Source organism: Crocodylus siamensis, chromosome 4, assembly GCF_052110815.1.
Source record: "Crocodylus siamensis isolate JL-2025a chromosome 4, ASM5211081v1, whole genome shotgun sequence".
NCBI lineage: Eukaryota > Metazoa > Chordata > Crocodylia > Crocodylidae > Crocodylus > Crocodylus siamensis.
This window is the reverse complement of record NC_143398.1, coordinates 199,704,985-199,729,602: the sequence shown is the minus strand read 5'-3', so window position 1 is coordinate 199,729,602 and position 24,618 is coordinate 199,704,985. Positions and strand designations below refer to the sequence as shown.

At 40.7% G+C, this 24,618-nt stretch overlaps 1 protein-coding gene across 1 annotated transcript in view; it reads right to left on the bottom strand.

Moving 5' to 3' along the window:
• The window catches only part of CCDC141 (coiled-coil domain containing 141), a 180,316-nt gene that overhangs the window by 15,684 nt on the left and 140,014 nt on the right, over positions 1 to 24,618 (bottom strand). The window contains exons 19-24 of the mRNA XM_090041708.1: positions 18,452 to 18,592; positions 16,686 to 16,880; positions 13,153 to 13,336; positions 11,138 to 11,250; positions 7,151 to 7,291; positions 162 to 1,039 (exon numbers count right to left, since the gene is read on the bottom strand). Of these exons, the coding sequence (XP_089897834.1) occupies positions 162 to 1,039; positions 7,151 to 7,291; positions 11,138 to 11,250; positions 13,153 to 13,336; positions 16,686 to 16,880; positions 18,452 to 18,592 (1,652 nt within the window). The remainder of the gene's footprint in view (positions 1 to 161; positions 1,040 to 7,150; positions 7,292 to 11,137; positions 11,251 to 13,152; positions 13,337 to 16,685; positions 16,881 to 18,451; positions 18,593 to 24,618) is intronic.

The following is a 24,618-nucleotide window of genomic DNA, read 5'->3' as shown; positions in this document are numbered from 1 at the left end:
AAAAACACCCCCAAAAACAGAAAAGTGGAACCATGCAGAACTATGGAGTGATATGGATACAAGCAATTCACTCTACTTTTTAGATTAGGACACACAGTTATACGTGATTTGATGTGTATTTTTACTGATATGTTTAGCTCTTTTCATTATAAGCTACCCACCATGTCAGTGTAGGCTCTGGAAATCCTGTTACTTCTACTTCCAAAGTTACTGGAGAACCTTCCATGACGGTTACATTAGACAGGAGCTGAGAGAAGTTAGGCGCCTGTCCAGATAGGCTGACCATGCTGTTCTTTTCTGAAGCACTTTTAATCTCTTCTCGGGTGACCATCTGCCTCTGACAGCTTCTGGTAGCGTCTGATTGAAACATGAGATCTGAGAATGCATTGGGCAAAGCATGCAGCCTATCCTGGCTTTTAGTAAAGTTATTAATGCCATGCAATTGTTCTTGTGTTTCTGTCATGCTTTCACAGTGCTGCAAATGCTTCTCACACACTTCACTCATCATGCTATATGCCGGTCTTGCATTTACTGTGCAGGAAGCAGTGCTAGTTTCTGGTGTTTCTGGTGAACTGTAAGTCAAAGGAGACTGCACTCTGAATTTTGGATCATGACATATGGTAGAGGGGAGAAACCTCTCAGACTGATTTGATGCATTTTCCCTTCTCTGATTTGTCGTGTCAGCATAAGCAATAGTTGTTAAGAGACCAGACTCATCGGTCATTCTTTTATTGGTAGTATTTATCTGCATTTGCAAGCTATAGGAGCTGACATGCAGACTATGAGAACTACAGCGCGACTGATCTTCCAGCTCTGTTTCAGAATGCAGGAGGTTGGATTCGGGTGTCTCAGAAAGCGGTGGCAATGAGATATCATCAGGTGATATACACTCATATTCATCCCCAGAGGGCATTTCTTCTGCCAGGAGCTCAGTCTGTAAACTATCCTCTTTGGCAGAAGAAGACAGTTCTGTATACTGAGAAATGAAATCCTCACCAGCTGGGCAGATATCTGAAATATCAGCCAATTTATTCTCTTCCTTAAAAATAGAAGGGAAAAAAAGAAAGAGAGAACAGGCTATTGTAGTGCACATCCACATTCACGTACAAGTTAATAATAACATTTGTAGTATTTCTTCTTCTTAAACTCACTTAATCCACCCTGGGAAACATGAATAAATGTGACAGAATCATTAGCAGAAAATTTGCAGCTATGGTACAGTAGCTCCAAATAGCTTGGATATGGTCTGACAGGAAATATAATATGAGCACTTTAAAATTAGGTTCAATAACAATAAAATGTAATGTACTACTTAGGGTGAACAAATGACCACGGGTAGATTCCCTGTGACCTGTGTTTACTATGGGTGACTGTAATGAAAGATGGTATGGGCACAGTCACATTCATGGGACGAGAAACTATGCTATGTTACTATGGTAACCAGTGACAAGTTAAAATCAAATTACTGGATCTTTGATCATCCTTAGAGAATGGTGATCATTCTTTTCAGTAGTTTACTGGTTGTAGTTCATAAGTTAAAGGCTACCCCAGCAAATTTAAGAATTTTTTAGAGCATTTTAAACTTTTTCTTTACACTTTTTTCTCAGTTGTCTCAGAGAAAAATATTAGAATGATTTTACTAGTAGAAGCTTAGATCCAAATAAAGATTTTGGACCTAAGATTTTGTCATCATATTCCCAGAAAGTAATTGTATGCGATACGTGAGCATGCATTTCTAGCTTCAGATCAGCAAAGACTGTCTGAATTATTTAATTACTCTTGTGCCTGGGCTCTGGCTGGGGCTTTGTACTTCTGTACTGGCACAGACACATAATACCTATGTCTCTCTCATTGGTCCCAGGTTTCTAAAAGGGTGCTCAGAGAACGTAAGTCCTATTCTTATAGTGTTGTCTTGCTAAATGATATACAAAATATTTGATCTATCAGCCTTTGACACTGCTTGGATTTACAAGTCTTCAATTCTGTATTATGTATAAATATGTGGATGCAACTGGATCTTCCTGCTGGTCTCCAGGCTAAACATCTGTTGAAAGATTCATCCAGAGGTGTAAAAGCTAGGGTCGTGCCCTGTGCAGCAAGAGGCAGTGATAGGGGTTGGGATGGCTATGGCAGCTGGGCTGATGGCAGCATTGGCTGCTGTTTATGCTGCTCCTCTAAGTTGGCCCCTGAGGATTTTGCCCCAGTTGTCCACCACTTGTTACATCACTGGGTTCAGCAAATCTCTCCTTCTGTTTAGTTAATTCAATGTTGTCTTATTTGTAATTCAAACATAATATATGTGAGAGGTTGCAGTAAAGGAAAACTTAATCCTTGAAAAGTGAATTCAAAATGCAGGTGAACACAGGAAAGCAAAATTCAATTTTTAATTTGCTGAAATGTGTGAATAATTTGCTCTACTATACTCTCATAATTAGGCAAGAGGCTTCTAGGCTAATGTATCAAGCCAAGATATTATGGCTGGTGTTCATTCCATTGTTTATTAGAGCTGTAATTAATTGTTAACTCAAGATATGAATTTCTGTGAGTTAATTCCTATATGTCCACCTACAACTAATTTATTTTCTTTTTCTGTATGTGTCTTACCCAACACCTTGAACCTTAGATATATTGTCACGTACAACTTTTATCTTGTTCAGACTTTCATATCACTGAGTGATCAGGGTCCTCGGTGATCAAGATCAGATTAACATTAGTTGCAGTAATAGGCTAGGGACAGACATTACACATAAACCAGTTTAAGTGATCAGAAACTGGTTTAAACCAGTTTAAACAGATGTTCAGTGCACATAAACCAGTTTGAGAATAGCTGAAACCAGTTTAAAATAAACCTGGTTGAGTGTAGTATCAGACTTAACTGATTTGGCTCAAACCAGTTTATGCAATGTCTGTCCCAGACCCCTTGCTGGTTTAAGATAAACCAGATACCCCCAGCATCCTGGCATGCTCTCTGGGCTGGGCAGGGCTCTCTGCTCCACAGCAGGGCTGGCCCCTCCCCTCTGTTCCCTGGCTGCAGCTCCCCCACTTCCTCCTCACCACTCCCTGCTAAGCAGGAATTCCCCCCTCTCCTCTGACTTGCTGAGGAGGTTTCTGTGTATTAGCTAGCAGACCACATGCTGGCTACTGTCCTTGCTGAATCAACAGGTAGAATCAACCCGCAAAATCAGCAGGTAGATGGTAATGTTCCTCTGTTGTTTCTTAATTGGGTGATAAACACTGTTATCAACTCCCTGCTCAGCTAATCAGAGCATCCTGTGGGAGTCTGGCCATGCCCCCCTCAGCTCCATGCTGTGGAAGGAAGGGAAGCTGCTTTTGCGCCTCCTGGCTTCTAGCTTGAGCCACTGTAGGCGTGTGCCTGCATTCCTGGGATGTCTGTCCAGCTACAAAACTGATTTAGATTAGCTAGGTTAGACCAAGCTACAAAGATTGAATCAATTCAGGCTCAGGCTTTTTGAAAGTCTGTCCCTAGCAGTAAAGTTTGACATAATGAGTCTATTTATTAAAATATTAACAGGGAGAAACACTTGAAAGGATATTAAAGTTTAAGCAGGCATAATTTAAAATGACAGGCCTAAGTAACTTCTAAATGGTCTAAGTCTCTATGCGCTGAATGAAATCAGAGGCTCTGATTCTCTGATTTTTATTACTCCACATGGACTGACCTATAAACAGACATATTTGACTCGGAAAGTGACATCATAACTGTATACAAATCATAACAGTGTACAGATCCAGCCCACAGTCCCATATTATCTGGCCCATGGACTCCCCATGGGTCCAGAAATTTGACAGTGGGAGAACAGTGACACCACTCTCCCACTGCACATTTTCAGACCTGCAGGAAGCCCCAGGCCCTGCACACTGGACCAGCCTCTGGATGGGCTGGAGGGTGGTGGGCAGTATCAGGCCCCAGGGACCAATCTTCATGTGGGGGGCCAGGAGGGAGCAGTGCCAGGCCATTGGGACCTATCCCAGTGTGGTGGGTGGGAGATGGTGGTGACAAGCTTCCGGGAATTAATCTCAGCATGCAGGGGCAGAAGAGGACAATGCCAATTCCCATGGCCTGCTCCCAGAGCATGAGGCAGGGAGGGGTACAGTGCCAGGCCCCAGAGCTTTGTCCTGGTATGTGGGGCCCAATCTGGCCTGCAGACTACCCCACTCATCTGGCCTGCTGGGCCAAAAATTGAGTCCCCTGGCATACAGGATCTTTCAGTGGCATATGGCAGCTAGTCAAAGGTTATGAGAGGGAGAAAGGAGGGCAGGAATGAGACTTTTTTGCACCCCACCAATCTCTAGCTGCTGTACTGGTCTCACTGGGCCAGTAACTAACATTATCTTTCAAAGAAAAAAGGGGTAGGTTTTGTTTTTTTGAATGAGAGCAACACAAACTATGTTTAACTATATTAAATAAATTTGCTTCTAGGTCACCAGCAGAAAGGAGAGCTTCCTGCACTTAAACAAAAAGAACTTTAGTTTTAATTATGTTTAATCAATAACCTATTTTCATCCCTGCAGTATTATCCATTCATATTATCAGCTTTCCAAACAGAAATCTGAAACACAGGAGTCCAGTATCAACTATCACTCTCCATTTTCACCTAGCCCTTCCACTGGACTTCGCCAGCCTCCAGTGATACTTCACCTCTTTGTGGTACATTATTCATACATGAATAATGAACTAAGGCTTCAATATTGAATTTCTTTAGGATATATACTTCTCATATAATTTAACCCTTTTCTCTTTATTACTTAATCTAAGAGCCTTATTTAGTCACTGACAACATAAAAACTTTCTTAATTGATTATTGTATATCCACTCATTAACTTTTTCCCTCCTGTAAATACACACTTGGTCTTTGAATCTATATCATTTGGTGGGGGAGAGGTGAAATTGTGCATTGCTCTCAACCTTCCCAACATTCTTTTAAACTGACAGCTGAGACAGAGATGGATCCAGGATTTAGCAAATGTAGGTGTGGGAGGAGCCACCCTCACTGCAGGGGTGTGGACAGGCTACATGTGGAGCCTTCAGGGACATTTTTAAGTCCCCAGAGCACATAAGAATTCCCTTCCCTTTTGTGTTTACAGGCACATCCCCTTTAGTCTCCTTCCACCCCTCTACTGCCTTCTGCTATTGCTTTCCCTGCTGTCCCAGGGTGCAGGAAGCTTCAAAACCCCTTCTGCTCCTGTTATGGAGAAACTGGGCTCAGATGGGAGAGTGACCATAGTAGCAGTGGAGATGGATAGGGGAGGGTTCCCAGGGAGCAGGTATGGGAAGGAGGTAACCCCTGCTCATTTGCTGCTTTCACTGTTCCCAGCTGAGCCCAGCCTGGCCTAGCCTCGCTGGAGGGGGCAGAAATAGCTTTCAAGCTTCCCACATCCACAGCGGGAAAAGCAATAGCAGCAGGAGGGGAAGGGGAGGAAGGGCAGTGCCCCAGAGCAACAGGTTGGGGAGAGCGTGGCAGTACCAGAGCTGGGGGGGAAGGAAGGGGTGAGCGGAGTGACCACCCTAGGTGCCAAAGCAAAGGGGCACTAACAGGTGGGGCAGGGAGTGCATGGAGCCACGAATGGCTTGTTTGGGGGAGTGTGGGGAGGGCAGTTCCTACTGCTGTGTGCATTCCTGGGCAAGCATGAGGGGGCGTGTGCCCCCCAGATCTGTGCATGGGGCAGGAGCGGGCTGCTGCTTCTGCAGGCTTTGCTCTGGGTGCCAAACTTTGTTACTACAGCAGTGGGGAGGGGACGTGCCTTTGATCATGGAGGGAAAGGAGGGGGTCTTATGTGCTTTGGGGACTTTAAAAAAGTCACCAGAGGCTCCCTGGGTGTGATCCAATCCAAAAGGGGGTGCAGCCACACCACTGCACCCCCTTTGGATCCATCCCTGACTCTGGATGGGCAACAGTGTAAATGAAGGCAGGATCTGATCTTAAGGATCAGTCTTCAGGGCTACGTAGAGACTTTCAAAAAGCCAAGGCAGAATCAATCTAAGTTACATGGTTTTCTGTAACCAGCATAGTTTAGATTGGTAGTGAACAGAACACACATTTGCCCTTTGGTGGGGAGGGGAAGGGGGGGGGTGCAAATCTTACACTAGGGTCCACAATTTTTAAACCAGTCTGTGTGTGCTGAACTTCTGTTCTGTTACGGGTACAGACCAATTTGTGGTCACTTATATTGGTAAAAGTGTAATGTCTGTACTTGGTGTAACAGAATCAGTCTTGTCTAGGAAGCATTGACCTGTGAAAGAGAAGGCTCTTGGGGGTTAGAGGATAAATTGCTCAAACTTGATTATTAAACAAATAATTTCAGAATGAAGAGCAGACATGTTCTTCAGGTTGGTAGAGAGAAACATACTACTGTTACCAGCCTTTATTCTGACTTCTGAATTTTTAATAAATGTATCTGAATCAATGTAAAAGAATAACCTACGTATACAATATATTTAAATATATAACATATATAAAAAAGCAACATAAAACTTTTAAGTCCTGGAGAAATTTTTAACTGATAAAAACACTAGTCTTTCTACTTTCAGCTTGAGCTATGAGTGAAATGGTTATATTTATAATACATGTACATTGTCTTTTGGGGGAAATAAGAATGTTAAGGCACCAGGGAATACTAAGAAGAATACTCCCCCAAACTGTTATTCCCACGAGTCCTGTTAAATTGTAAATGAATAGTATTCTACTTGTCGGAAAAAATAAGTACAGAATGTCTCAGGAATTTTGTGGCTATAGACTCAGAGGGAAAGGAGTAAGAAAAAGCAGACAGGGTAATGGCTCATAAATGAAGGGGAATGAAAGGAAAAGAAATGGAGACATACAAGGACTGACTGACTGACTAAAATCAGATATCACAAATCCACTAAGGAGAATGAAACCTACTGTTCAGAAATGGGCTATTTCCTAGGAAGGTAGGAAAAGACAATATATAACAAGCAAGAGAAGGAAAAGAAGAGAGAGAGTATGTTGGACTGGAGGTAAGTGGGAGAAGAAAATGGACAGAGAAGGGGAGGTCAAAGGAATAACACTGATAATGCCAGTACTGAGGGAGGCAAGGAGCAAGTCAAAGCAACAGATCTTTTAGCAATCTACCAAAACTTAACTGGTCCACTGCAGAACAATTTACTGACCTCTAGCTTTGGTTCATCTTCCTTTCCTTGACTAACTTCCTTGTACATCTCCTGCTTGTTTCTCACTTGTTCTTTTTGTATAATAATCGCCTCCTCCACAAAACACTCTATATTTGGTGTTTCTTCTTTCAAAACATCTTTCTGGTAAATAAAAAGAAAATACAGTGAATGCCTGCACAATATATAGTGACCTGGCAATTAGAAGGCCTTCTTAGACCTTGAACACAGAGAAAAAAAGAAACTTTTGCAACATACTCTGTAAACTGTTGCATTTAATGCTGTTATGGCCTCATTTACATGAGATGCTGACTTCACAGTCATTATTGTGCAGTCATTTAGTACTTGTATAAACAAATATTAAATGACCGTGCAGTAACCGGAGTTACTGCATAGTTGTGCCAACAAATGGCTTTTTCATGACACTGACTCTGCAGTAGCCTGAGACTTAATTAGAGCACTTAAAGTGCTTAAAGTGGGGTCACTTAAAGTGCTCTAATTAAGTGCGCCCTCACCCCAAGTCTGCTCATCTTATTCTCGAGTTTATCTTTGGCTTTAATTTATTTGTTTAATTCTTCAATTGGAATATTGGACGGATAGTTCTCTGCTTCTCTCTCTACAGTCTGTAACTCAATATTCCCTCTGAGGTACAGCATTCAGATGTCTAAACTTCTTAATTACAGGGGTGGGCAATTATTTCAGGTGGAGAGCCGCTTACTGAGTTTTGGCAAGTTATCGAGGGCTGCATGACAGGCAGCCAGGGGCAGATAAATATTAATTTTCTAGATCTTTTAGGGCCCCCATGGGCCAGATAAAATGGCCTGGCTATGTGAAGTTTCAGTACCTGATTCAATTTGGCGGAGATTTGGCCCAATTCGGTGGCCAAATCTCCAAATCCAAATAGAATCAGAGGAGCCTTTAATCTCTCTGAATCAAATCAGAACCCTCCAAATCGATTCAGAAGGAGTCAGAAAGATTCGGCAATTCGGACATAGACACAGCTTTAAATGTTTTTTCTACATACCACTAGGTAGCAGGCAGCTCATGAACACTGCAGTGCTGGGGTGCATGAAGCATCCCACAGAAGTGTGGAGGGGTCCCCAGCACACTTGGTAGCAAACCCAGAAGTGGACCAGAAGCACTTCCAGTCTGCTTCTGTGTCCGCCGGGGAACCTGCTGGGCCCCCACCCTGCACTCCCCTGGCTTGGCAACTGGTGCCTCCTAGGTCTGGGGGGGGCCACCTGGGGTCCCCTGCAGCTGATTGCTGAGCCAGGGGGGCATGGGGTGTTCCCCACATGCTCCCTGGTGGACGCGGACATGAACCAAACGTACTTCCGGTCCACTTTCAGTTTCGCTGCCAAGCACGTGGAGGGCGCACCCCATACTCCTGTGTGTTGCTCCATGCGCCCCAGCATTGCAGCATTCACAAGCCATGCTGGTACCTCGAGGTATGTAGAAAAAATGTTTAAAGCTGTGTCTACATCCGAATTACTGATTCTCTGAATCAGCATTGAATCTTCAGATTCGGCTTTGGCCAAATCGAATTGGGGACAGTGATCTAAATCAATGAATCAAATCACTCTCCCAGATTCAGGCTGAATCTGAATCCAAATCTAATAGGCCCTGCTTCGCACACCTCTATAGAGGACTCCACATATAATGAGCATGGACTTTAAAGACAGAGGGCAGGGCAAAGACAGAGAACAAGTCTTTGTCAAGTCAAATAAAATTTCTACATTACTGTTATTTATAACTTTCCTCTTTGCAACTCCAGGCATTTGGAAAAATGCTGCATGTCCTATAGAGTCTTTAATGATTCTTTTCTCCTTAGAACAAGCTTCCTGAAATTTATATTTTTCTTTGTTTACCCTTTCTTTCTAATAGTTCTGCTTTCTTTCTGCTTTCTGTTCTTTTTGCTTCCCCTGTCTCTAGGAAGATTATTTGCTATATCCCAGCTTCCTTGACAAACAGTTTATCTCCCTAGGTCAGAAATTAGCCACCTTTTCAGATCAGAGGCTTGAGTCAGAGGAGGTAGGCAGTAGGATTGCCACCACCACTTCTTCCCATTCTGGCATGGGAGTAGGCCACTCAACAACAAATGCCTTTGAAGCCTCCCACCACCAAACACTCCTGAAACTCCATATCCAGGGACTGCATGGGCCAGATTTCACTGGACATAGGTTGCCAACCCCTAAGTCCTTACATAGTTGTGCTGCCTGTAATTTCCCTATCCTAGTAAAACTTCCCTCACCTAAAAAAATTTGGTCTATACTTATTGTGAAACAGACAAACCAGACTTTGCCAGTGGCCATGTCTACAAGGGATGCTGACTGCGCAGTAGCCTGTGATTAATGCACAGTAGCATTGCATGGCAGAAGGCATGATACAATGAGACTTCTGTATCATGAGACTTCTCATGATACAAGCCTGAGACTTAATTAGTGCACTTTAAGTGCCCCCAGGAGCACATATAAACACTTCCCTATTGCATAAAAAAAGAACTTATTACAGTAAGTAATACAGTATTACATTTCCTCACAAACATTCAAAACCATAGTTATCAGAATGTGGAAGGGAACAGTTAAAGGATCCAGCTGGTTCCCCCACCACATACTCCCTTATCATTCAGCATCACCCCCACAACTTTAACACTGCCCCTTAAATTCATAAAAAATACCTGCAAATTCAAAATAAAAGAATTATTAGATTTTTTAAAATCCCATTCCTCCAAGGATTGTTAAGGCATCTAGTTTAAATTGAGTCAATATACAAGTTCTGCAGGTATAAAGTTTTGTTCTGATGGATCCTGTGGGGATTTTTTCAAGCAGAATTTAGCTACTTTGCAGAGGATGCAGGAAAAGTAGAGGAGACACGTCTATTTTGAAAGTCCTAATTCCCATTTATATGCAAGAATATTTACATACTGCTGGCAGAGAAAGATGGCACATAATGCAAACGAGAATCAGGCCCTAAAGCTTTCAAGAACTTACAGTTCTATATTTAGTTTTTTTGTAATTACTTGGATCAAAGTTTTTGCCTTTTCTTGTTCCTTTCTAAATCTTCAGTCCTGTATCCCTGCTTTCTGCTGTTCTCTGCAATCCCTTCTATTCCTTATCTTCATCCATCTTCTTCTGATCTGCTTCCCATCTCTTAGTGCCTTCTTTATCACTTTCTGTTTCATGACATGTTAGAACAAATGTGCCCCACCTAGTCCCTTGTATCTCCTGGCCATGTCTCTCTATGGTCCAATGCTTTCCTGTCTTAAGACACTTGTCTATTCATATTCCCTTCCTTCTGACCCAACATCTATACCTGGAATCTGCAGTGGACCAATTAATATCTATGAGCCTTTTAAGGAATGTTTAAATATTTTTCAGTTTACATATAGAAATAACTGTAAAGTGTGGCCCAGGCTGTAGCCAAAAGAAAAGCAAACAGGAAAACAAGAACAAGGCACATTATTTCCAGCAGGCCTTTCTTTTTGATGGTGTAATAGGGACAAGTTCAAGAGCAGGGTTCTCTTTAGCTTAGTACAAAAACAAATGGAGTATCAAACAAATCTTAATTGAAAAGTTTTTTGAGCGATAAACTAGTAGTAAGATAACTGCATGATAGCAACAGGAATAATTCTAAATATCTTAACTCTGCTTCTGATAATCCCCAAAGTTTGCATAAAAAAGTCTACCCTTAAATATGATGTTAGAGATTAATCTTTTCCAGCATAATTTGGATTAAAATAGGATAATAGATAAGAGAGATCTTAAAGAGTCAGAGAACTGTTGGGTATGGTTAAAATTAGTAATGAAGAACATCCCATTGGTTTTGTTATAAGGACAGAAAAAATATTAAGAGAGACGTGTTTTTCTTGGAAACATCGAAACTAAATGGTATCCCATCTCTCTCAAGTTCCACTGTAATTCCTTGCCATAAAATACTGATAAAATTATTGATAGACCTAGTTTAAAACAGTTGTCATATACATTTAATTACCTCAATCTCTCTTTCAAGTTGTTTCAAAGAGTTACATAGTTCACTGATGGAATCAAGAACTTCTTCATGCTTTGCTACCACTTTTTCCACATACTTACTTCCCTCTTCAAAACCTGCAGGTAGAAAACATGACAATAAATACAATCCTGTATCAGAGAAAAGTATTTTTAAAAATTGGGTTTTTCTCTCTACTCTATTTTGTCTCTATGGAGCTGGACACTCACAATTTTTGCCATGTCATTTGGATGGGATTCCCCCGGACTAAGCAATGTCACTGACCTGTAGGGAATAATTTTAAAGGGACAGTGGCCCTCATAAACTCCCTTGAGCTTACCACTCTGTTCTTTAGCCAAGAAACAGTTAACATTCCAAAAACTTTGCTCACCTTCCTGTCAAAAGTATAAAAATTAGATTTTTCCAACATAAAGGTAAAGGAACCCTCCATTTGACTGATGTCAGGAGTTACTCACAGAACCAATCATGCATTAGATCGGCATAAAATTATCAGTACTGCAAAAGAATAAGAGCTGCTGCTCTCCTCCTAGTGTAATGTTCCATACTGAAAAACCCTCTGTGATTAAAAGTATATTAAATATATAAGCCTACAGTCTTGCTTTGATAGGATTTTATCAGATTTCATTAAGCAACTCAAGAATGGAGAGATGGCTTACTCCACCTTTGGGAGTTTACTCTCCATCTCATAGATTATCAAGCAAATGATGATTAGATTGCCTGAATGAGCAAAGACTGGAAACAAGGAGTGACATCATTGTACATTTCGCCCCCATCATCAAGGTATCTGCTGTGGGTTGTCCTTTACTTCTGGGAATGCTGTCCCATTGTATACTTAGAGTATGTCTACACTGTGATCATGCTGGTGCAGGGCAAAGGGTTGGGGGGGGGGGCAGACAGCTCTCAAGCAAGCAGTACTCATCAGCTCCCACTCACAAGCACCAAATCAGGAAATGTAGCTGTGAAGCCACCTCCTGCCACAGCAGCAGCGAGGAAAGCCCCACGAGCAGATGTTTCCAGCAGCACCAGGAATGTGAAGGGGGTGTTTCACTTAGGTTTCTCAGCTCCCAGGGCTGAGATCACAGTAAATATTATTTGACAGACTGGGTTACAAGTCAATTGACTGCATGGATAATTACCTCAAGGACAAATTTTAGAGGATCTTTCAACTGTGTGCTCATATTATTTATGTATGCAGAGTTTTCACAAATACATAAATAAGTGAGCAAAGTATGACACATTCCCCTTCACTCCAGACCCTAAGGGCTTGGTGGAGAAGCTGCCATTGATGTCAGTGCTGCTCTTGTGAGGGAGCAACTGCAGTGTGCTCTATCCAGATCTTCAGCCATTGGCCTCATTTTAGAGCTTGTGTAAATACAGCAAGTCACACAAGTATGCAGAGCAAAATCAAGAAGAGAACTGAAATTTAATGAATACAAGTCCCAATGCTTAAACATTACCCAATATTCTTCACTTTATCAAAATAAATGGACCCAAATATTTACAGAGCAACCAATAACTATGAACATGAAATACAGAAAAATTAGCTTAACATTAGTTTAAACTACGTTAGGGTAAACTATTCATTCATCTTTGAGTGATATAGGTGTAGTACAATTCAGTTTCAGAGACTTTCCTGTTATGAACCATAAAGTCTTAATTCTAAGATTATAAATGGTTCTAGGACATTTACATTTAGATTTCAAGATGAATTCAGATGACAGACTGAAAAGCATCTGTCTGGATTTTCAGCGTTTACTTCTTGATATTTCCTTAAACTTTAGTTCTGCACTTTTACCTCTCTCATGTTAAGGACAATGGATATTTCTAGAACAAGTGCTCTGTCAATAGCTTAAAGCAGTGCTTGATTTTAACCTTGTGGGATCTTCTTTTTAAATCAATAAATGTAGGTATTAAACAGTCCCCTGTTACCTCCTGCCCCCACCTGTTCAATCAGCATTTGTTCTATACCACATCCCCACACACCATAAGGGAGTTCTCACCATATAAACGTTTAGCGAGGTCAGTAATCTGCTGAATTCTTTCCTCTTGTTGGGGCACTGTAGGCTGGATAAATTTATTAAATTGCTTGTAGAGAATTTCTACTGCTTCTTGGGTTTTACACTCTGCAGAATACTTTCCAACTCTAATGACTGTAGCACTTGCTTCTTCATACCAATACTGACACTGATATGTATTAAAAAGGGGGAAAAAGCATTTAAAAATAGATACAACAAAGCTTCATAAACAAAACAATGATGGGCAATTAGGGCTCTTGTACAGTTGGTTTGCCCTATTACAGTGTGTTTTTGAGTAACAGCAGTAAGGAGGCTCAGGGACATATAGCACTGCTCAGAATAACCATGAAGAATGTCAGTTCATTAACAATAGTCTTACAACCAAGAGCTGTCACTTTTTTTGTTAAATCACAGCTGTACTCCATATCCACACTCTTCTTTTAGAACTAAGCTTATGTTCCTGTCTAGTTACTACTTCTGGATATGCAATTTTGCCTTGAGAAGCAAGCCTGAATTAACTCCACAGATTTCAAAGCCTGACCTCTGTTTCAGCTATGCAATCCTATGTCATACATGATTTTGCATACAATAGCATAGAAAATTAGAGTAAGATTTTCTGGGACTCTCTTGATATCTATGGAGCTTAGAGAGCACTCTGAGTAAACAATTTAGGGTGAAATGCCCAAGGTGCAATGAAACATGGGGTTATCTGGTTTGGATCTGAACTGCTATCAGGAGTAGAATACTAAAGGCTTTTTTCATTAAAACCAGTACTTACAACTCCACACACGCCCGGAAAGAAAAACGTCTTGAGCAAGATGGTATATTTACAATTACTTTTCAGAATAAAAATCATATTTTAAAGTTTAGACTCTTTCCACCCTCTTTCAAAATCAGGGGTGGGGAAGTTAAAAATGTAAATGCACAACTGTTGCCAGGCTGTTCTCCTAATCAGAGATGAAAAGAAACATTCATTTTCTTCACAAGACAATAAAGAAACTGTTTAGCCTAAAGACTAAACTAACATTTTGATCTGTCATTAGTGGTAGTTACTAGTCATGCATTTAGAGTGCAATGGAGAACTGAAAAAACTTGATTACTAAAAATAAACAGCGATGACAGGAATGTGCCTGACTCACAGCAGAGGCACCTACACAATGTGACAAGAGAGAAAATGCTGCTAGGAACTAGACTTCCAAAATCTTTAGCAGCAATGGATTAAGCAGCATTTAATCATTTGAAAATGTTAGAATACTCCAAAGGCATAGCAAATGAAACGATACTATAGGAGTACAAAATCATGTATTTAAGTGGTTAGGAATGTACAAAGATTCTCTATTTTATTTCTATGTATTTGGATTTTTTTTACAGGATTTCATTCTCCTGCTTTACATACCAGACAGACGCTTCTCTTAGACAGCTAGCATTGAAGGGCTTGTGATGATTTGGCACTTGAGATTTAACAGTGAGCAAATAATGTTGTGTGGGACTTTTTGTGAGACTCAAAATACCTTTGTACTCCAATTTATATTCCAGAATATGCTGAGTCACTGTGAACAGTACTTAAAGATGGAAACTTTGGGTTGAATTATATTTCACTTTTTGCAGCTAAATGTCAGTTTTCTAGTCACATAAGTGGTGTTTTTGACACTTATGCAAAGGATGTACTAGCCTACAGAAAGAACAAGCTCAGTCTATACACACAGTTTATGCAGCCACAGTGCAGAGGTAATATAATCACAGTCTGTGCATAAGTACCAAGAGGCCATTTACATGGTTGGAAAGCTGCCATTTAGCAACACAAGGGGAAACAGAGTTCTGCCATTTCTTTTTACATGTAGCAGGGAGGAGACAGTGACATTCATGAAACTAAGCTACATAGGAAACTGGCAATTTAGTGTTTCATATCCAGTAAATACAGGCTAAGAGAAAGAGGAAGGTCTGGGAGTCATTGGATGGTTCTATTAGAAAAGCACTTGCTAAATCTGTTTATCTGAATCATTAGGGGTCTATCTTGGGACAGTTCACATTGTCAGTTGCAGTGGGGAGTCTACACATGATAATTAATGTGCCATGATAAACTCTGGTGCAGTTTGAGGGAGCCAGCTACTCCCAGGCACAGTGTCTTCCTGTGTACCTGGGATGGTCCAGGGCACACATGAGGACACTTTGCCTGGGAGCAGCTGACCCAAAGCAGGGGGGCCAGGGGGTGCTGGCATCGGGAGGTGTCAGGGTTGGCTGGGGCATGAGGGTGCTACAGAGCAGGGGCTGCCTGGCAGGCAGGCAGCCCCTGCACTGTAGCACCCTCATGCTTCAGCTAGCCCCAACCCCAGTCTACACATGTGTTGCAGCACATGTAAGTACTCTACTGGAAGATAGTGCTTGTTTCAGATAGTACTATCCTATGGTGCAGTTAATTAGTTTACTGTGCCCTAATATGGGTGCACATGTAGACTGTGTTGCTTTACTGTGGAGCTAATTAGTTAACTAGTAAAAGTGCACATGTAGATGTGCCTAGTGTGGCTCTTTGTAGATGCTAAGCATGGCAACAATGAAGCCTACTCTTCTAAAAATGCTGCTTTAGATTCTGTGCCTGAAAGCTCATCTAATATCTCTCCCAACTATAAAGTTGGTCCAATAAAAGATATAACCTCATATCAAATCTTGCTTCTTGAATATTCCCTAGACCACCTTGGCTGTAACAATGATACTACAGGAATTCTACATCATTTTCTTAGATTGCAGCTGCTGCCTACTAGCCACTTCCATAAAATAAGCAAAATATCATATTAGGGGGAAGGGGAGGACACATTTAAGCAATCTCAGGGTTATATGCACAATGCTTAATTGCCTTACCTTTACTCTGTCCCTGTTGCACAACCCTTTGCTTTGTGGCTTGGGAGCAGGTTCCATAGTTTATCTGCATAAGGCAGCCCATAAGCCATCTCTTGGAACTAATGTCTGGCAAACTCAGACAAGCATCTGTGACAACCAGGGATATTTGATGGAATATAGTCCCTTCCTGCCACAATGCAGGAACTTGTGCATGAACCCAAAGGACCTATGCTTTAATCCAGCACCAATGCTTTAATCCTTTTATGTGGCATCAGAGCATTAACAAACGAAAAAGAGACTAGCTTCAATATTACTACAGCAGAGCATCAGTTATCTGGACACTATTCATCAGAGCTATCTTGTTAACTTAATGCCGGAAGTGCTATTAACCTATGTGGTATGTGAGAGCAATAGCATCTGAAAGAAAAGAACTGTTGTAATGACTGAGGAAAAAAAGGCAAATTTGTTAACAAACTTGCTTTTTGTATGCTCGCTTTGTATGAAAAAAATGATTTTACAAGTGGGTTTTGATCCCTGTTAGTTCAGATAGTTGGTGCTCTGCTGTCCTTTGAAGAAGGAGTATAACAAAGGTTGACTTGACCGATATAGAAGAATGCTTTTTCCTAATCCCCATAATGGCCCCTTATCAGAATTACAAAGAGGATGTACAGTTTGATTGGTACCTCTTCCATTAGCTGTTGTAGATGCTCCATCAGATCCAAATTTTGTTTGTAATCTTCCACAACTCTGCCAAACTCATTCAGCTGTTTCTGTAACTCTCTGACTGTCTCCATGAGGATACCAACATTACCATCAGACTGATTTACTACACAGCTAGTGGTTTTCTTTTCTAAATTATCCACCTTCTTTCTCAGAATCTGTTTTGAAAGGTGCACTATTGTTAAGAATTATAATTAAAAGGGCATGCTTATTTTTAAAAATGAAACATCAAAAACTCATGGCAAAATTTGTAAACCTACCTTCTTGACGTGTTATCTAAAAATTACTGTTAAGAACACCATATATTTTGTATATAGGAATTCACTATGTTTATTAAAGTAAATGAAAAATGGACATGCCTACCTAAAGACAGAATTCAACTCAATATTTTCAGTTTAAAAGAAATATACCTCACTAGGTGCATTACCTAAACTTGAATAGAAGGATCTAAACAGCATCTGAAAAAAGCCCGAAGAAAGGTGTCTAAGAAACAGCATCTCATTTTGACTAAACACAAGTTAATTTTTAAAGCACATTCAATTAAATTCTACAATATCAATTTCAAGATATTGGTCAAGAATCTGTTGTTAGTAAGAGCAGTTCCAATCTGGACAAATTCCAATCACCTGTAGCTCTGAGCAGCTTTATATATACACTGTAACAAATGGTGTCAACCTCTCTCAACTCTGTCAAAAATACTATGTTGTTACACATAGCTTTGAAGATCAGAAGGCAGCATGGTGGTCATTAGGCCTGTGCAAAGCAGCTAGTAGTCACTTCGGATTCGGATGGTTTGAGGGACAGTGATTCAATCTGGTGATTCAAATCACTCTCCTGATTCAATTTTACTGAATCTGATTCAGAGGTTCAGCCACGGTTGAATCAGCCAAATCTCTGATTCAAACATCCTCCGCTGGCTCTCCCAGCCCCATCAATGGTTGTCCCACCTGGCCCCAGCATCCTAGCTCTTTAAAAAAAAAGCCCCACACTCACCAACCTCTGCCAGGCAGGGTGGGCTGATCTCTACTGCCTCCCATGCTGCATGAGGGGCTCTGCCACAAACCCCCCAACCCCTGCCCACTCTCCCAGCCCCATCAATGGCTGTCCCACCTGGCCCTAGTGTCCCAGCACATTTTTTTTTAAAGCCCCATGCTCACCGGTTGCTACTGAGTGTGTGTGTGTGTGTGTGTGTGTGTGTGTGTGTGTTGGGGGTTGGGGGCAGGATCCCTGCTACTGCCCACTGTTCTGTGTTGTGTGGGAAGCTTTGCCACAAGCCTCCAGAAGCCCCGATGACTACTGCAGCTGCTGGTGAATGTGGAGCATTTTTTTTAAAAAAGCTGGAATGCTGGGGCCAGGTAGGGCAGCCATTGACAGGGCTCCTCCAGCCCCCACTCCTCCATCCCCCCTGTCCCCACCCGCTACTTAGTGGTGAGTGGGGACTGCCCAAATCTCAGAGAGTTTCAAATCAATTCCGACCTTTTTATTGATCTCCCAATTCGATTCAGATTCAGAGATTTGGCTGCCAAACGAGGCCAAACCTCCTCCGAATCAAAACAGCACCCAAAGAGTCACACAGTCCTAGTGGTCATCCAGCTACTAGAGGGAAGAGAGGAAGGAAATGTCAGAGATACAAAAGAAAGCTGAGGGGAAAGGGATGGTTTCATTGAATTTTCCATGTAGTCTGATCTTCTGTTAATAGAAATCATAGTATTTCAACTATTACTATTACCTGCATTTTTTCAGCATACATATCGACTTGCTGAATCTGTATTTTAAGTACTTTCAGATTTCGAGCTTTTTCAGTTTTCTTAGTATAATTGAATTTTAGGTTGTTGAATTTCTTTTTGAGATCTTTAAATGACTCTCTGAGCTGAAAGAAAGCATATTTATCAATAACAAGCAAAGAAACACATCTATAAATATTGTTCTGATAAATAAATATGCATAATTTAAAAATCAGCATAAACATTCAGATTTTCTTATACAGAATAAAAATATTGTGTATCATAAATCAGCCTTGTGTTTCCCTTCCTTACGCAGACAAAACTACAAGGTAATATTTCTTTTTAGCACTAGACAAATCTTTCTGAATGAATGTTAAAGAATATACATATGCATGATTTATCAGACTCAGCATTCCTATTATGTTCAGTAAAAGTAGTGCTAAAGCACCATCAAATCTTCTTAAAATGCTGTTGTAGTATTTTTTTAATGGTTCAGTTAAAAAAGTATAGTTAATAATTACTTATTAATTACATAAAATTTAACAAAAATTAAAATGGGAGAATAGTGAAAAGCTGAATTTTTTTGAAAAATTCAACTTATAGATCAAAGATTTCTGCTTTTATGAGAGTGTGTACAATATTTTTATTTAGATTAAATAATAAAGCAGATGCATAAACACCTTAAATGGCCTGATGCTATTACTGCAAACACACACACACACACACACACATTATATAAATATATATATATATATATCAGCGTAACTTTACTTATTTGAATAGTATCTCCAAGGTCAGGGGAACACGCTCAGTATTTAACATGTTTGGGTTTTTCTATCAGGAGTCCATCAGCATTTTCTCAAAAGCCAAGGAGTAATGAATACCTGTTTTGCAGCTACTGTGTGCACAGTAGCTGCCCATCTATTCTTCTTCTTTACTAATGCCAGTCCATCAAGGGACATATTTTTCATTTGCATTTCATCTAGCAGGATAACATTTCCTGCTAGCAAGTGATATCAGTAATGCATAGACAGATGGCATTGATTCAGTCTAATAGAAAGGAAGGGAATTCTACTAGCAACACTGTGATCTCCAATTAGTTTAAGTTGTTCATCTCTCCTAGGTACACAGAATAATAAAATTTATTTTAAACCACCACGGCAATAGTCACAGGTGCAAGAATCTGTGTTTTGCAATAAAAATCCAAAATCGCCTTCAGTATAGAGGAAAAACCCCAGGACCGATGCATGGATGAGTAAGAGTTTATTTTGGTTTACTTTCCTATCTTATGCCCATACACTAGTGATCATTTATAAGGCCACAGTCCCTCTTCAGAGCAGTATGGGTATGTGAAATGAGATCACCTTGTTTCAAATATGGTGGCTCATGTGTCAAAGGTCTGCAGCTGCTGCCACTTTTCTCTTTTAGCATCAGTGGAAAACCAGCTTAAGCTCAGAACCATACACTGGTCATATCAATGCATGCATACAGCTCCTATTGGCATTAGTAACTATATGTTCTTACTGAGGGCAGTATACAGCTCTAAAGGTTTAACAGTAGGGAAATCAAACCATGTTTCAGTTTGTTGCCTGTTTAGTGCGGAATGCAATATGAAATGCTCAGGGAACTTTTCCAGATGACTTCAGCCCACTGGATTAATAGAACTTTGTCACTTTGGGATTTGTCCACAGTGTCACAATCATTATTTAAGCAGCTGTTCCTAACTATAGCTGGCCTGTCATAGGTGGGGAATGATGGTGGAGGAGGGGGATTGTCAGATGCCAATTACCAAGATTTATCACACAAGAAGCACAAAACAACTGATAAAAACAGGGCATAAAAGCTGATTGAACTCCATTTTTATTACCAGGAAAGTTTGAGAAAAACAATTTAAACTCCTGTCAGACATTTCAGGAAGAATTTTAATGTGAAAAACTACCCAACCTTCCTTTTTTTCATTCCTACCTCAAGCCCTTTGTAGCACTAGTAATTGAAACAGGCAGTGAATGTGGGTGGCAGAAAAGACATTTCCAAAGGGACAAAGAGAGAAGAATGAAAAGAAAAGTAAAGCCAGCTGGGAAGTATAAGAGAAAAAAATGGTCAGGTTTTTAGCAATGGGGTATGTAAGGGGCTAAGAGCTGTCCACTCCTACTGACTTCACTGAGAGCTGAGGGTGCTCAGCCCAAACTTTTCAATCTCTCTTCTGTAGGTGTATGAAAGGATTGGGGTGGAGTGTAGAGACTAAGTTCAAGGTGTATTGCCATTAGGATACAGATTCTTTACAGGCATTCACTGATGGTTTGTAAACTTGCTCCTGAATGAGACGGATCAAACTGTGAAAAGGATTCTACCAGTTTTATTTTTATGTATAGTATCTTAACATAGGGCTACATTGTTGGGTTACCGCAAGACCTGGGTAAGGGGCAGCACAGGGTTGCATTGTTCTAGAAGCAGACAAGGGACCATGGGTCTACATTATTGTCACAGATGTGACTGATGTGTAATGTAGACATACTTGAACTAACTGTAAATTGTCTTATGTACTGATACCTACTTTTGAGAAAGTAAATTAGCCTGCTCTGAGCCCCATGCTGCCTTGCCTATGCTGTTACTAGTGGCAGTTTTAAACCCCTGATGAGTTTAAAACTACTATGGTCTCTGTACTACACAGTCAGTTCTCCTGCCACAGTGTTAATCATACCCTCAGGAAATATATCAGGCCCTGGTTTCCTCTTGCTTAGAAGGGACATAATTGTGCTAGTCCTATACCTGGCGTGTCCTACTTCCTACCTTTGAATTAGCTGGAGGAACAAGACAGAGCTCTGCATATTCCTTTTCTCTGTACCCATCTTGAATAGGGAGAAAGGAGAAACGAAGTGCAAGACAGTCAAGGCGCTGCCCTACAGCTACAGGACTACAAGTCCAAGACTTGTTCCAGACTTGTGCTAAAGGCTGCAGCTAGTCCAACCAGTTATAAATATCTTTGTACTTGCTTAAGATGCAAGGGTTGCCCAGTGAAATGCTTTCACCATCATTCCCTTGTATGCTGTTGTCCTAACCATGCTTGTCTCGTGCTGCTCTGAGAGAGTAGTAATGACCCTGCATGGGCTGTTCTCCTTCCAGGGCAGAGACTGGTGAGGTAGGCCAGAGGTGAAATAAAGATGCTCAAAGGCCTTTTAGAGGTATTCTTTGTAACTATTTTATATTATTTAGCATATATTTTATATTATTTTCCCTTTTCTGTATAACTGCCGCGCGGCACTCTCACATTTATGTAACCTTGAAGTCTTGACTGTTAATCAAAATGAACGCTTTGTACTTTTCTCCGCTGGCATTAAGCTACACACGCGTATTCTGTAGATTTTATTTCTTATCTAGAAGTGTCGTTTCTGCAGAAATGAAACTTATGTAGAAAATCTGCCTAGCAATTATTATGTAAAAGAAAATTATCCTATCTCTGTATATTATAGTTAGTGTCATAGAGGCAGTCCAACGAACATCTATAAAAGAGGCAAAAAAACAGGAAGCAGCAGAGATGACAACTGGAAAACTCTGTGGGCCCGATCACCCCGCAGACTGGTTCTCAGCCTCCCCGCCTGGGCGTATCCCAGCGAAGACAAAGGCCTCAGAAATCCGACAACTGACAACGATTCACCGTGTTACAGTATTGCATTGTATTTCCCATTCATGAGCTGTTGACCAGTTCTGGGACTTAAGGAGCCGGCAGCTGCACCTAGCTTTGGACTAGCTCCACTGTTGGAACGCAAGGGCTGGCTCTGGAACCTCGTGAACCAACGGACACCCTATAGAATATCCCATTCATGAGCTGTTGACCAGTTCTGGGACTACGGAGCCGGCAGCTGCTGGCTCTGGAACCCCGTGAACCAACAGACCCCTTTAGTATCCAGCACACTGTAACTGAAGAAACATCGGAGACTCCGCTTCTCGACTGCCTCTCATCATAGCTTAGACAGCATACCTACGCTTGCTATACTTGTATTTACTGCAGCTTCATTCCAACCAGCCTCCCCTCTTACTCGTAAGAGGGTGAGGCCAGGTGAGTGAATAAAATCTTTTGTTTTACTCTATATCTACTCTGTAATAACTTTTATTACTAACATTCCATCTCAATGAGCCGTTGACCAGTTCTGGGACTTAAGGAGTCGGCAGCCGCACCTAGCTTTGGACTAGCTCCACTGTTGGAACGCAAGGGCTGGCTCTGGAACCTCGTGAACCAACGGACACCCTATAGATTAAGAGACACTAACTACTTACTCTAAGTCGTCTACTTGTGCCAACTCGGCGAACCTCGAGGGCGGCTAAGAGCTACCTCAATCCCGCCCCACAAGCCGCGCGCTCGCACAACTCCGCAAAGCCCGCGGCTCCCCTAAGCGGTGCCGGAACTGCTAGCCTGGCATTTCACCACATTCTTCATGCAGTATAATGTGTTAAAGAACACAAATTCACTTTTTAATTTTTGCAAGCCCTTAAAAAGAAAAAAAGTCACTGTTTTGTCATTCAAGACCATTTTACGTCTGGCTGTATACATCTGAGCATATAATAAATTTGTTACTAGCAGATCACAGACTACTAACTCATTACTTCTGATTTGGATATGGTGTTTTGAAATATCAGTGAGGCCCCAGTCCAGCAAGCACATATGCATGTACTTGACTCATGCTCAGAATCGTACCATGGGTGTTTAGCATATGCATACATGTTTACAGTAGGGTCAAAAATTATTGCTCATAAAACATTATGGATTTAAAGCTGAAATTTGGTGTTGTTGACTGGTGATCTGCAAATGATTAAACTACCTGGTTGCTATTTGCTTATTGCTTGACAGGCACTAACAACTGCTTCTTGCTACTGACATGCAGAGTAAAATATTTATTTGCTTAGATCTGGTAGATGGCTTATTATGTATTAATTGGTACATGTGTGTTTCCTTTTTAGAATAACATCAGATTTACTTTTGATATTTACTGAACATAAATATAAAGTATTATTTGTACTATTTTAAAGTATTATGAAATAAGAAGAAAAGTATTTACTTTCTTGAACTAATTTATTGCCATAGATTTACTTGGACTTGATGTAGCTTTAATTTAAAATGTTTGATGAAGAAAAGTGGCAGTCAATTAACACATAATCAGGAACAATTATCTAAGTGTTTATTTAAGAAACATCATCTTTGCTAAGTTATAATAGAAATAGAATAGAACCTAATTAAAGAAATGTCATTGAAGGGGCAATTTAGTATTATTTTACTTATATTAAATTCTATATTCAATTAGTGGGGTGACAGGCATTAACCCAGTCAGTCAGGATAACTTTCGGAATTTAAAATAAAATAAATATCCATAATTTATGCTCTGAGAATATAACTTGCAATTATTTTTCTGGGATTTCCCCCTTCCTGTAGGAACCTCTTGATATGCCTGTATTTTACACAGCAAGAGTGGGGGCACAGGGCTTGTTATAAATTCACTGACACTCATTTCATCTAGGTTTTGGGAGCTAAAGTCATGGGAGTAGTTCCTGTCTTACTCATGCTCTCTCTCTTGAATAAATTCAAAGAGTAACTAAATATAATTCTACTTAAGAAGGATCACTGCAAAATCCTAGAAACACAGTATTGTGATTGGAGGTCCAACTTGTCTCAAACCTGTTGAGTCTTAGCTGGAGAACTGTTTGGAAAATGTAGGCTTTTTGCGCTCATACAATCTTGAATTTTCAGTGAAATACTGAGACCTGAAATATTCTTATTCATGTTACTGCAACTCCTAGCCGGAGTTGTAACTTATGTTACAATTTTCTACAGAATGAGTTCCCTGTTCATCTCATTCTCCTTTGGTCAGTGCATCATGACAAATGCATAGCTGGGAGCATCATGGAAAACTGCAGTCCAGCTGGAGAGTCTATCCATAGAGGGGAATGAGGGCCTCAGGCATCTAAACCACAATCCCCATGACACTAGAGCCGTAATTCCAACTCAAAATATTTATGTTTGAAATATTTAGTTTTTCAGCAATTGACTTCTACTCCATTGCACTAGATGCTCCTTAAACACACATCCAAATGAAGGACCTTGTCCCAAAGCTCATATGTTCTTAAGTTGGGTGATCAGAACTGAAAATATCACAGCAGTATTCAAAGTGACATATGTATT